Source organism: Papaver somniferum, unplaced genomic scaffold, assembly GCF_003573695.1.
Source record: "Papaver somniferum cultivar HN1 unplaced genomic scaffold, ASM357369v1 unplaced-scaffold_114, whole genome shotgun sequence".
NCBI classification, from domain to species: Eukaryota; Viridiplantae; Streptophyta; class Magnoliopsida; order Ranunculales; family Papaveraceae; genus Papaver; species Papaver somniferum.
In genome coordinates, this window is record NW_020620381.1 from 2231070 (window position 1) to 2244002 (window position 12933).

The 12933-nt window shown below is 42.4% G+C and overlaps 1 protein-coding gene and 1 long non-coding RNA gene across 2 annotated transcripts; both read right to left on the bottom strand.

Annotated features, from left to right (window-relative positions):
- Positions 1-7784: 7784 nt before the first annotated feature.
- On the bottom strand, positions 7785-8761 carry LOC113328803. Its single transcript, XR_003349565.1, has 2 exons — positions 8630-8761; positions 7785-8503 (listed from the first exon to the last, which is right to left on the bottom strand). It is a non-coding gene; the product is annotated as an uncharacterized LOC113328803 (long non-coding RNA).
- A 221-nt stretch (positions 8762-8982) lies between these two features.
- Positions 8983-12663, bottom strand: LOC113328749 (extensin-like). Its single transcript, XM_026575763.1, has 3 exons — positions 12518-12663; positions 9352-11597; positions 8983-9241 (listed from the first exon to the last, which is right to left on the bottom strand). The coding sequence occupies exons 1-2, from the start codon at positions 12591-12593 to the stop codon at positions 9466-9468; spliced, it is 2208 nt and encodes a 735-aa protein (XP_026431548.1). The 5' UTR covers positions 12594-12663; the 3' UTR covers positions 8983-9241; positions 9352-9465.
- Between the last annotated feature and the right edge of the window lie 270 nt (positions 12664-12933).

Sequence of the window (12933 nt, forward strand, 5' to 3'; positions counted from 1 at the left end):
TAAGCTTCAGCCCTTTCGTTCTCGTACCACTTCCTATGTCAAAGTAGTGGACCCTCCTGTTCGCCCTGAAGTTGAGGGCCCCGAGAATCCCAACGAGGACCCTTCGACCGGTGAGCAGAAGAAACAAATGGCTCCGTCGGCTATGCCTGACCTTATTTACGACCCTGACCTGAGGTTTCTTCAGAAGGTTTATGACAAAGCTCGCGAAGATCCAGATCTGAAGTCCTATGCCTTAAAATACTTAGTAACCTTTAGCTCCAACGATTTTCTTGCCCAAGATCCTTCTATGATACTGAACGCCTCTATGAACTTGTCTCTCCAGCAACATTCGGCCTTAATGTTCCAGGCAAATCGCTTGTACCTCCTTAGTTCGACCTCCCCCTCGCTCTGAGGCTTATTTCTGACTGGTTTCTTTGATTTTCAGGAGGTCAATCGACATATGGCCAGCCTCGTGGAGATTAGACTGGTCCGCGAGAAAGCCAAGAAGGATGAAGCTCAAATCAAAACCTTGGCGAAGGAAATCAAAGAGGATATGGAGCACTCCAGCAAGCAAAGCCAGAAGATTGAGAAGCTTCTAAGTAAGTTTCTTAACTTCGTAGATTCGTTTTCGCCTTTATCTTTATTTATGTTATTTTCTTATTTCGTATTTTTTCAAGCTCTATGCATGCAACGCCAAATGAGTGCCTCCGAAGCATCCGCCTCGTTAGAAGATCTTCGTGCCGAGAACATGAATCTCGTGACCCAGAATGACTGTTACGTGTCTGAGAACACAATTTTAAATGAGAAAGTCAAAACTCTTTTTTCGCAAGTGGATCGTTTGTCCATTGACTGTTCTCGGAATGAGGAGTTGAATCTCCATCTTCATGAAAATAATGAGCGCCTCAAGTTGGAACTTCAACGAGTCAACAATTCCCTACTTACTTCAAGGAGTCTCCACCTCTCGTCATCCACTGCCTACAAGAGACTAGAAGAAGACTACGAGCGCGTGATTAATAGTAAAAGTAAGGTTGTGGTTGATCTTCGCAATTCTCGAAATAAAGTAACTGGTTTAAACGAAGATATTGATTGTCTAAAAAGGAAAGTGGAACTCCGCCAGACTCAGATAAATAACTCATTTCGCCCGAAGTCCATCAAATATTCCTATCAATCCAAGTCCATCGAACCTTGCAAAAACAAGGGTGCTCTTATCATTAAATCCGGTACAGATACCTCGAAGTCGGGTCATGGTAAAGGATGGGACAATGCATATCACGAAAATTATGTGTCCGGCTTCAAGAATCGGATCTAGCGATCTCCAAGATGGATAATTTGTATACTGACATTCAAGAAATCTTGAACACTGCTATCTTGCAGATGGAAGGTATATGTAGGTGCCGCGCAAAACATCACTGTTTACGTCAAAATTTTAGTTTCTGATGAAGTTCTGTTTGGTTTTGCAGATTCCGAAGAGCGTCATAAGATCCAAGTCCTTCGCCTTTCCCAGGAAAGGGATGAATTTCGCACGGAGGTTTCTCGCCTCAAGTCTGAGGTCGATGATTTGAATGTCGATATAGATGAGATGATTGAGACTTCAGCGAAAGTAGCGAAGGCAGCTCGCAAGAATACTCAGAGCTACCAGACCTATCTCTTCGGAAACTACTGCGACGATCAAGGTATCCCTCATCCTACTTTTCCTCTAGAGGTATTCTCCGATGACGAGCAACCAAAGGATGACAGGGTCATTTCGGGTGAAGAGAATAAATTCTCTGAAGATGGAAAGGAGCGGAAGGTTGATAATATGAAAGTTGAGGAGGAAGAGTCTAAGGGTGATTCTGCTAGTACTGGTGTTGGTGATGAAATCCCTGGGACAACATTTACTGACGACGTCCTTCCTCAGCAACATTCTTAGTTTTCTTCTTTCATATTTTGGTTTTATGCTTCACTATTCTAGAAAAAAAAATTATTTATGGGTGCTCCCAGCTTGGGGGGCATAAAATCTTAACCTTTTTGGTAGCGCTTTTGATTAAATTTATTTCCGTGATTTCTATTTTTCCAACTGTATACTTACCGAGGGAATACTCAAAAAATAATGAAACTTAAAGTATATACTTGCCTCTTATTCTTTTGTGTGTTTCCGAGGCAGGGTAAATAGTTAATCAATTCTTTCCCAGTCGTGCTTCAATCTTGCTGAATCCTTTACGTAGTATCTCGCTGCATCTTATCGAGTATTTTTTCTTCATCTTTCATGTCGTGTATATCTTCCGCTTTCTTATTTCATTTGCCCTTGTGTTTGTCTCTCTGCTTTTCCTTCATTTTTCTCGTCGTGGTGAAACGTTAAGTCTTGCATGGATAATGTCAAAGAAGAATACAAAATGTGAGATGTTAGTTCCCTCTGATATCCTTACCTACCTTATTGCCTTTACCTTCAGAGAATTATCTCGCCGCCTTTTGTCCATATTCACTTTCTGATTGTTAGATTTTATTTATAGAAGGTCTTAGCGTGCCTCCTAATTAAGGTCTTATTTTGCCTCATCCTTTTTGAAGGATTTTGATTCGACGAACTGTCAGGCGCTTATTACCCTTGCGAATAATAATCCATCTACCTCGTCTTAACTTTTATTTCATTTTTCCCCGCGACAATGCTACAGGCCTAGCTATTCCCAAGAATATTATCCCCATGACATTGCCGTATTTTTTGGTCACTCAGCTCCCTAATTTGGATGGTGCCATCCCTTTTATATTCCCCATGATTTCATCTTCAAGGAGGTTAACCCTTACATGCATGTTGGTCTCCTCCCATCCAGTTATTACGACAGTCAGTTGTTTTCGTGGCTTCTTATCTCCTTCGCCGATATGGCTTGGTCTCCTCCCACACCTTAAGTGGTGTTTCTTTGGAATCGAGTGCATAGTAGCCAAGACTTTCCAAATGGACATGTAACGCTCAATACATCTCAGGCACCCGCAGCAAAACCGAATATGTCGGCACCTTGGTCATATTTCTGCATCCCTTACTAAAGGCCATCATAAAAAGGGACCCTCAACGGATAGGTATTATCATTGCCCCTAGCTTATCTCCCTGAGAGTTGTTCACGACATGCGTTAGGTCTTTCCTCTTGCACTTTCATGCAAAGTAGGGTGCATGTCGTGGATTCCCAGCCTTCCTAGGCGAAGGTTTTAAGTTTCCCTAGAAATTGTTTATTCATAAATCTTATTTACCTCCTAATGTGAGGTCTTACTTTTCTGTTGTAAGTGCAGAATTCATACTCACAATATGATTTGAAAAAATTCGGGAAATTTTTTATTATTATCCCTTTGAAATTTGATACATTATCAATTGATAGATTGAATTGAGTACATTCATCTTTATTATTATCCTTTGGGGTTACGAATCCACACCCTAAGTGGGTTACGAAGATGAACGATCAATTGATAGATTGAATTGAGTACATTCATCTTTGCTCCTTAATCTTTACTTCGTTCCTGATTTTAAACAATGTTACGAATAATGGCTGCCTAGTTGACAGCGCATAGATGAACGATCGTACTAAATCTTCCTCTGAAATCCTTCTTATTAATTATATGCAGATTGCATCCCATCTGACCACTAGACTTCGCAAATTTTCGTTTTCTCTTTGCTTCAACGAGAACAATGCCGCTATTTCTGGTTTGCATGGATCGTTTGTTGCACATTTGTTCATTAGTTCGGGTTGTAGCCTGATTTCCTTTTTTTTTATTTGGATTCTGTTTTTTTCCTTCCGGCCACCATCAATTGCTGCATCAAATATTCTCTTTCTATGAATTCCCTCCTGCTATTTTCTATGGCTTTATTTAAGTCCTCTTGTTCGCGTTGTACCTCTTGTTTCAACCTCCTGATCATGCGGTTCAATGCTTTCATCAGCCTCTTGTTTCAACGTCCTTTTACGCTTGAATGTGTTTGTCTTTGCTCCTCTTTGTGGGGATCGTTTTCCTTTAACGGTTGAGGTTTCTTTCTCACTTCTCGTTGCCTCGTTTCCTTCAACCACTTTTCTCTTCTTTGTCTTTCCACTTTGCTTTATCTCAGCTTGACCTCCCTTTTCTGGAGTCATCTTGCGTTCCTTGTCGCCATCACTAACATCCTCCTTAGGTCTCTTCCCGGTCGTATCCTTCTAGTAATCTTCCCTTTAGCATTCTTCGCTCGTCCTCTTTTTCGTAATCTCCGTAGGGACTCTCTTCTCCATATAGGGTCCTTTTCCAAGATAAAGCCATTATCATTTCTGAACTAGTGTTTTCTTCTTGAAAGATTCTGACCTCCATTTTGCCACCATGCTTGTATTTCTGTCGTTTCGCCTAACCGCCTCATTTTTCCATTCTCGCATGCCATTCCGGCTGGTACTTCCCTCGCCTCTTATCTCGACGGATTGTTTTACTTGTTCCATTTGATACTGTGTATTTATCATCCTTGTTCTCCTCCACTTATTCTTGATTTGTTTCCCCTTTCGTAATAGTCCCGGCTTTCACGATTTGATCTGGTTCCGCCATGGATTCATCCTCTACACTCAGCTTGCGTTTACGTTGCCTTGTGACTTCTCGTCTTTCATCTTCTATGGGCGTTTCTCCCTTCTCCCCTTTCTTCAGGATTCCAACTGTTTGCTCCTCCTTTTCGTTGGTATTCCTCCTCTTTCCATTCTTCCTCCCCTTTTGGCCTCCAATCGTTTGTTTCTCCTCGTTGCTACCACGTGTGCCGCCCGATCTGGTGCTCTAGTCATCAGCTTATCCTAATTTAAATCTTTTCTCCGAAACCTAATCTTAAACTGGATGTCTCACTAACATCTCTCACTCCTACAATTTTTAGCCTCTCCACTCCTTAGACGAGGATGAATCCCCAATCTAAGTTTCATGTTTCTAGCGCTAAAATGTAACATCGGAAACCCAGTAGTACACTCGAAGTGACAGTAACCAAGATCTAAGACATACTAAATAATATAAACACCGAAATCTTTATTGATCATTCACAATAACAAAGATACAAGTTCTTGGATACAAGGAAATCCTAATCTCTCTCTCTAAGAAAGTTCCTCCTCCTCTCCAAAATTCGATCCCCTTACATTTTCTAAGGACCTTTATTTACATGACATTTATCCCTAATGAAACACAACTCATTTTATCTTCAAGATCTCGCAGTAACGATTTAGACTTCGCCCAGGCCGTTTTTCATAAAGTTTTTCCCCTTCTTTCGCTTACTTCACATGGTCTTGTCGGGACACCTGTCTCTTTCTTGCTCCATAATTTATCTATCTCGTGGATTATCTTTTCGGCTAAGTAATCCTACTTCGTCCCTTACGACTTCGTCATTGATATATTGTTGGATACTTCAACTTGGTACGGGTTTCTTCGCTTCAGCATTCACTCTCTTCATACTTCGCAGGGGCGATCGGTGACGAGATAACTCTGACATTTGAATTGAAAAGTTTTCTGACTGGGATTTTTTAGTGAGATTCTCTATCCATTTTTCTTCTTTTTATGTCCGACACGTGGCTGGTCCAATTCATGTACCTACATTGGTATCTGCAAGAGGTGTTTTTGTTTTCTCTTTTTTCGAGTAAACTACCTCTTCTTGCATGTCATATATTTGATGGGTGAAAACCAAATTATAACAGTTGAGTACGTTTTCCCATTTTGGGAAGTGTTTCTCAATGCCTTAAATTTTTAATTTTGACAAACTTATGTTTGATAAATGATTATATGCTCTTTAACATTCCTTCTTTGCTTGATTTGAGTTTCCAGGAAGAATATTTTAGGTTATATAGAGTTTTAAGAGGTGAGAAATACTTCATACTACCTTTATTTTTGAGTTTATTCAACTGTCTTAGTGTATTTCCTTCCTACAAAGCTTACTTTCTTGGATTTATTCCCTACTCGTTCACGGAGGAGGTTTTTTTAAACTTTTGCAAGAAGCCTATGACTCATATGATGTTCTCACCATCTAATCTCCTGAGCATCTTTAAGAATGAGGTGAATCAACCATAAAACACATGGATTCAGAGAAAATAAAGGATATGACTATGGATCTGATGCTTTTGAGGGTCTATAGGACTTTGCGATCATGTAGATCTTGATGTTTCCGAGATCGACTCACTAAGTCTTAAAGATATCACCAAAGTAATGAAAGAAGTAACTTTTTCCAAGGGATTTTTAAAAAAACTTAGAAAACTTTTCAAGGGAGATAAACAAAATATTCATACCTCCATGTTTCTAGTGCCAAAATGTGGTTCCATCTTATCTGATGACCACACCCAAGTAGATGTAAGGATTATAAAGCTAATAATATTGAAGATTTAAAGGTAAATAAGATGTAAAGAACATGAAAACAAATATGAACACAAGTATTTTACGTGGTTCGGCCTTGTTGACCTACATCCACGGTGAAGAAAACTATTTATACTTATTATCGAAGGTCTTACCCTTAGATGAATTACAAATATAACTTAAACTTCTAACTATTTCTTTCTTAAAATCTCTCTCTAGAATTTTCTGTAGAAAGACCATCTAAGATTACATGTCCATTTCGTTCTACAAGGACTAGTATTTATAAACATACTGGACACTTAAAGATGTTTCGGTTCTGTTAGGTTGGTGACACCATCGTACATCTTATCATCGCTCGGATAGGTTCTCCATTATTCTCCTTCAAAATGTATCATTCGTCCCTTCTTTCCGAGTTACATCGCATCATTCATTTGTCGCATTGATCCTTTTTGATAGGCATCATATTACACCTTCTTCGGGTCGTCTTGCTAATCGTCCTTCAACCGAGCTTTTGACACGATGAACTTTCGTCCACAACTGTATTGCACCTCTTCTGATTCCTCATTAAATGCCTTGTTCTTTTTTATACCAAAACGTATGTGTGATTTGACTACTCCTTTCACACGTCATTTTTGTGGCCATGTAGCAAACATCTCGGTTTAGATGCAATCACCTTTTGATACATGATTCGGCGCATCCTTATTGTCATTGTATCATGAGATCACCTCATGTGATGCATACACGTGGCTATTATCTATTTGGCCCTCACATAAGATATCTACTGCTAAGCCTCACCAAGGACGCGTGTAAGGAATAGTCAAATCACAGTGACGGTCAAGTCTAAAAAGAAAACATGGCATTAAATGAGAATCAAAACAGGTGTGATACAATTAAACGAAGGTACATCGTGTCATAAGATCGGATGAAGAACGACGAACAATACAACCTGAAAAAGGTGTAATACGATGCTACTTATAGGAGGACCAATACGATAAAAAGGAAGTGCTAGACATCTCAAAAGAAGAATCGTACGTTACACTTGGGAGAAGAATAATGAAGAGTCAGTCTGAACAATGACGAGATGTACAATGATATCATCATCTTAGCAGTACCCCATCATATCTTCATAAGTCCAATTTGTCTACAAATACTAGTCCATAGTCCATGTTGAAGGAAATGAATATATATTCTTGAATGGTACTTCTCCGGAGAGAGTTAGAAACAAAGTTAGAAAAAGAAAGAGTTAGAAGTTTAATTGATATCTGTAATCATCAAAGAGTAAGCCCATTAATAATAATGATAGTTTTCTTCACTGTGGATGTAGGTCTACAAGGTTGAACCACATTAAATATTTGTGTTCATCTTTACTCTCACGTTCTTGACATCTTGTTTTACTTTGAATCTTGAGTGTTTATAACTTTTATTCGTTAGATCAATTTGAGTGTAGTCATCAGAAAAGATGCAACTACAAATTTAACACACAAAGCTAACAACCCTGTGAAATAAAAATGACCCAGTTCGGAACAATGAGAAATAGCTCGTACCTTTACGGCACGGGTCATTCCTTAGTTGTTTAAATGATAACGTAAGGTATAGTGCAAAATAAATCTGAAGAGAATTTGAATATGAATCTCATCAACTTAAATTTTCAGAATTCATCTCGGTTCAGATATATTCAATTGATTGTTCTTAAAATCATCAGTTCTAGTAGCATGTAGCTAGCCAAGTGCGCAATAATAGCACCACTAAGTAACGTTTAGCAGTGAAGCAGCATATGTTGTTTTCGAAGATAATGATGATGATGTTGAAGAAAGTGTGTATTTGCATGGTTCTGGCATTCCTGGTAATTGAATTTTGAACTTCGGTAGACAACTTAAGGTCGGAGGGGATGGAGATGGAGGAGATGAATATGGAGACGGTGACGGAGATGAATCTGGCGAGGGCGAGGGGGATGGCGATGGAGATGGAGATGGAGATGAAGGTGGTTTGCAACAACAATCACATCTTAAATTAGGAGAACCGGAGGGGTTCATAAACGGTTCACATGTTTGATCACTAACGGAACTGCCCATACTAGCACATCTACCTCTACACCACCCTGTACAGCATGCGCAGTTTTCCGTTGGACTACATAAAACGACATCGTATACGTCACCAGGTTTACATATCTCGGATCCGGTCACAGACATGGCCTTGATTATATTCCAATCGCCCTGCAGTGTCTTATCTATGATATTGCCTACAAAAGCAGAACAAAATATTGGTAATGGGACTTATATAAAATGACATATTGTAAACGTAAACCATAGACAAATAGTATTAAGATATTCTTGAATTTCACATAAAAATGTCGTAGCCTACGTACCAATTGGTAGTGAGCTGCTGGTGGCATCTGTTGATAATGTGTACTCGCATGGTTCGGGTACTAGTGGTATCTGAATTGTGAACTCTTCAGGACAACTCCAGACTGGAGGGGGAGGCGGGGGCGGGGGTGGAGGTGGGGATGGGGACGGAGGTGGAGGGGGTGGACACTGAGGGGGCGGAGATGGGGGTGGCGGGGTGGACACGGGGTTGGTGGTGCATGGTGCTGGACACCAAGGGGGGTAGGCGGCTGATTGGGAGGGGACGGGGTTGGAGGGCGGGGAGATGGAGGGGGAGGATATGAAGGGGGAGGAGGTGGGGGTGGGGACACCGATGGTGGGGGTGGTGGGGTGGGGATGGTGACGAAGGGGGCGGGGGGGGGATGAATGATGTGGTGGCGGAGGTGGAGGTGGAGGTGGGTGAGACGCCGATGGAGATGGAGATGGAGAGGGAGATGGAGATGGATATGGATATGGCGATGGAGGAGACGCATATGGAGATGGAGATGGAGATGAATATGGGGATGGAGATAAAGGCCAATAAGGAGACAAATATGAAGGGGCAAATTTGTTGATTATATTCCGATTTTCATGCGATGTCTTATCTATAACGTTTACTGCATAATTTAAAATAGCATATTTAAAGTGTTAGTAATTCATATAAAATGAAATAATGTAAGTGCAATTTGCTGAAAAACAATGTCATAATTAACCTATCTATACATACCAATAGGTAAGGCGCTGCCGCTAGCAGATGCCGTTGTAGTAGATGGTGAAGCTAATATATACCAGCATGGTTCTGAAATTCCTGGAAATGGAATTACAAGTATCGGTAGACAACTTAAGGCCGGGGGGGATGGAGATGGAGGAGATGAATATGGAGATGGAGATGGAGATGGGTACGGAGATATAGATGGAGTTGGAGATGGAGATGGATACGACAGGAAACTCCTGCTAGCATATGTTGTAGTGGGGGATGATTCAAATAATATGTACTCGCATGGCTCTGGTACTGTTGGTATTTGAATTTCGAATTCTGCTGGACAACTTGAGGTTGGAGGGTTTGGTGAGGGCGCAGGTGAAGGCGTGGGTGGAAGTGGAGGGATGGACATGGAGGGGGAGAGGATGGTGGAGGTGGAGATGGACATGGGGATGGGGGTGGAGGGGGTGGACACGGAGGTGGCGGGGCCGGAGGAGATGGAGGTGGAGGTGGATAAAAAGGGGGCGGAGGAGATGGAGATGTAGGCGGCGAGGGTGGAGAAGGGTATGGGGGCGGAGGAGATGGAGATGGAGGCGGAGAAGGGGATGGGAGCGGAGGAGATGGAGACGTAGGCGGCAAGGGCGGAGAAGGGGATGGGGGTGGAGGAGATGGAGACTTAGGCGGTGAGGGCGGAGGAAATGGAGACGCAGGCGGCGAGGGTGGAGAAGGGGGTGGAGGCGGAGGAGATGGAGATGTAGGCGGAGGAGATAGAGACGGTGGCGTCTGGGATGGTGGCGGAGGGTACGGAGATGGAGGCGGAAGGTCCGGGGATGGGGGCGGAGGAGATGTGATTGAAGGGGGTGGGGATGTGGGTGGAGGAGATGGAGATGAAGGTGGTGTTGATGGGGATGGAGGGGAACTGCCTCCACCACCGCCTCCTCCACCGCCGCCACCTCCTCCACCGCCGCCACCTCCTCCACCAACGCCACCTCCTCCACCTCCTCCTCCACCACCACCACCTCCTCCTCCGCCGCCACCACCCTCGCCGCCTCCGCCATCTGGAGGTGGTGGTGGAAGTAACGGTGATGGAGGAGGTGGAGATGGGGGCAAAAATGGAGGGGATAGCGGAGGAGGAGGAGGAGGTGGGGGTTGGGTTGATGGTGGCGGAGGTTGAAATGGAGGGAATAGCGGAGAAGGAGGAGGTGGAGGATGGGACGATGATGGAGGCGGAGGTTGAAATGGAGGCGGAGGTGGAGGATATATTGGTGATGGGGGTGGAGATGGTGGAAGCAGAGGCGGAAGAGGTAGGGGTGGAGATGGTGATATAGGGGGTGGAGGAGGTGGAGGTGGAGGCGGAATAGGGTGGGGTGGAGATGGTGATGGAGGAGGTGGAGATGCCGATGGGGGTGGGGGAGGTGGAGATTGGTTATGTGGTGATGGAGGTGGCGGTGGACGAGGTATGGGTGGAGATGGTGACGGAGGTGGCGATGGATTATGTGGTGGTGGAGGTGGGGGAGACGGTGATGGCGGTGGGGTATGTGGGAATGGTGATGGGGGTGGGGGTGGTAGGGACGGAATATGCGGTGGTGGAGGTGGAGGAGAGGGTGATGGCGGTGGGGTATGTGGGAATGGGGATGGAGGTGGGGGTGATAGGGATGGATTAAGTGGTGGTGGAGGTGGAGATGGAGGTGCATGAGAAGATGATTTGCAGCAACACTCGCATGTAAAAGTAGAAGAATCATAGGGCGTACATGCTTGGTTACTAACTGAACTAAGCAAAACGGCGCATTTAAGTTCACACCACCTTGTGCAACATGCACAATTATTTGTTGGACCACATAAAATGACATCGTATATGTCACCTGGTTTGCATGTGAGAGATGGAGTTGGCGGAGGTAGCTGTGGTGGAGGGGGTGATGGAGGTGGCGGTGGATGGGACGGAGATGAAGGAAAAGGTGACTTGCAGCAACACTCACATGTAAAAGTAGAAGAACCGGAGTTATTTATAAGCGGTGTACACAACTGGTTACTTACTGAACTAAGCATCATGGCACATTTAAGCTCACACCACCTTGTACAACACCCGCAATCCTGCGTCGGACCACATAAAACGGCATCATATATGTCACCTAGCTTGCATATCTCGGATCCGGTTACTGATATGATTCCTGATTTTTTACGTAAAGCCCCATGGTATATGTCACCAGGTCTTATCATTTCTGGTCCAGTCTGTGATGTGATCTCGGTAATATCGTCTTTAGCGAGTGTCATCTCTATAATATAGAAAAATGAATCTATAATTAGCCATAATTGGAATCGATATCTGAGAAGAAAACACAACAGGAAATAAAGATGAACAGAATACATGATGCAACCAATAATTACCTACTATTTTTAACATAATTGGAATCTGTATGTACATGAAACATACCTATCTTTTATAACCAAGATGGTATTTCCTCCATCAACTATTAGTTGAACTATTTTATAACTAAATTTTAGTGAGACAAAGATGATATTATTTTCTATTTTTTTTGCCATTATAGTGGCCATTGTTTATCATCTTGATTGACACCAAAAACAAAAAGTATTATTCCTGGAAACAGATTGATCGAAATATGCTACAATTATAACGGCTTTTTTCACAAACATTGGTCCGGGAAATGTGATACGGAGTACTATATATTGGGTTTGTTATGTTATGATGATTTTTGTTTTGCTGATAGCCCTATTGATTTTATTAGATAGACTATGTAGCAGAAGTAGGTTCCTGGGTTTGTATTGTTATCGCAGCTGAACGAATAGATCAACTTTTTTAATGATGGGAGAAGAAGATAAAAAGTAAATAATGATGGGAAGAAAACAAGCTCAAATTTTGACAAATTATTCTCAGTCTGCTCGATTCAAACAGAGTTTCTTGCTTTAGAATTGAACAAAGCCGGTCACAAATTCTCAAAACAAGACATCCTAATAAGAACTGATCTAGTTCAAAACTTTTGTTCTACGCAGGTGGATTTTTGTTCTCCCTTTAACAAAAATCTCTATAGACAGTTTATCAGAAACAGTAGCAAAAACCAATCTACATTTATTAAATCAAAATACAGAAATCGAATCCTATAATCCGTTCAAAATAAATCAAAACGACCGCATTTGTGGAAGTAAATAATGCTAAATAGTACTCCTTTGAACTTACCTGACATGCTAACTATTGCAGAAAGTAAAATCACATGGAGGAAACCGGTCAAAAACTTGGTTTCCGGTGCCATCATTGAGATGGACTTTTAGTTGAGGGGTGAGTGGGTGTGTGGGGGTGTTGGGCTTTAAATTTATGTGATGGGATTTAAGATCTATTTATAGCAATTATGTTCGACAATAGGCGTGCCTCTGCGTTGCCATTTTGCCAGCTTGGCACACTCACAAATATGATTGAGGAGGCAGCAATTGAATCCTAAAAATTTCAGATACATGATTCGAGGGACAGTCTTTAACTTATCCGCAAAAGTTTGTTGGTGGACGAATTGGAACGCTTATAAGCGTCGCTAAGATCAAACGGCTAATATTTAATGTGCGAACAAGAATCTGTCAAACGGGCGAATATATCGGATAACC

Coding starts and splice junctions, on each gene's coding strand:
- LOC113328749 (XM_026575763.1), bottom strand. CDS start 12,593: ATGATGGCACCGGAAACCAAGTTTTTGACCGGTTTCCTCCATGTGATT. Junction 11,598..12,517: donor TGCAATAGTTAGCATGTCAG/GTAAGTTCAAAG, acceptor TCTATATTATAG/AGATGACACTCGCTAAAGAC.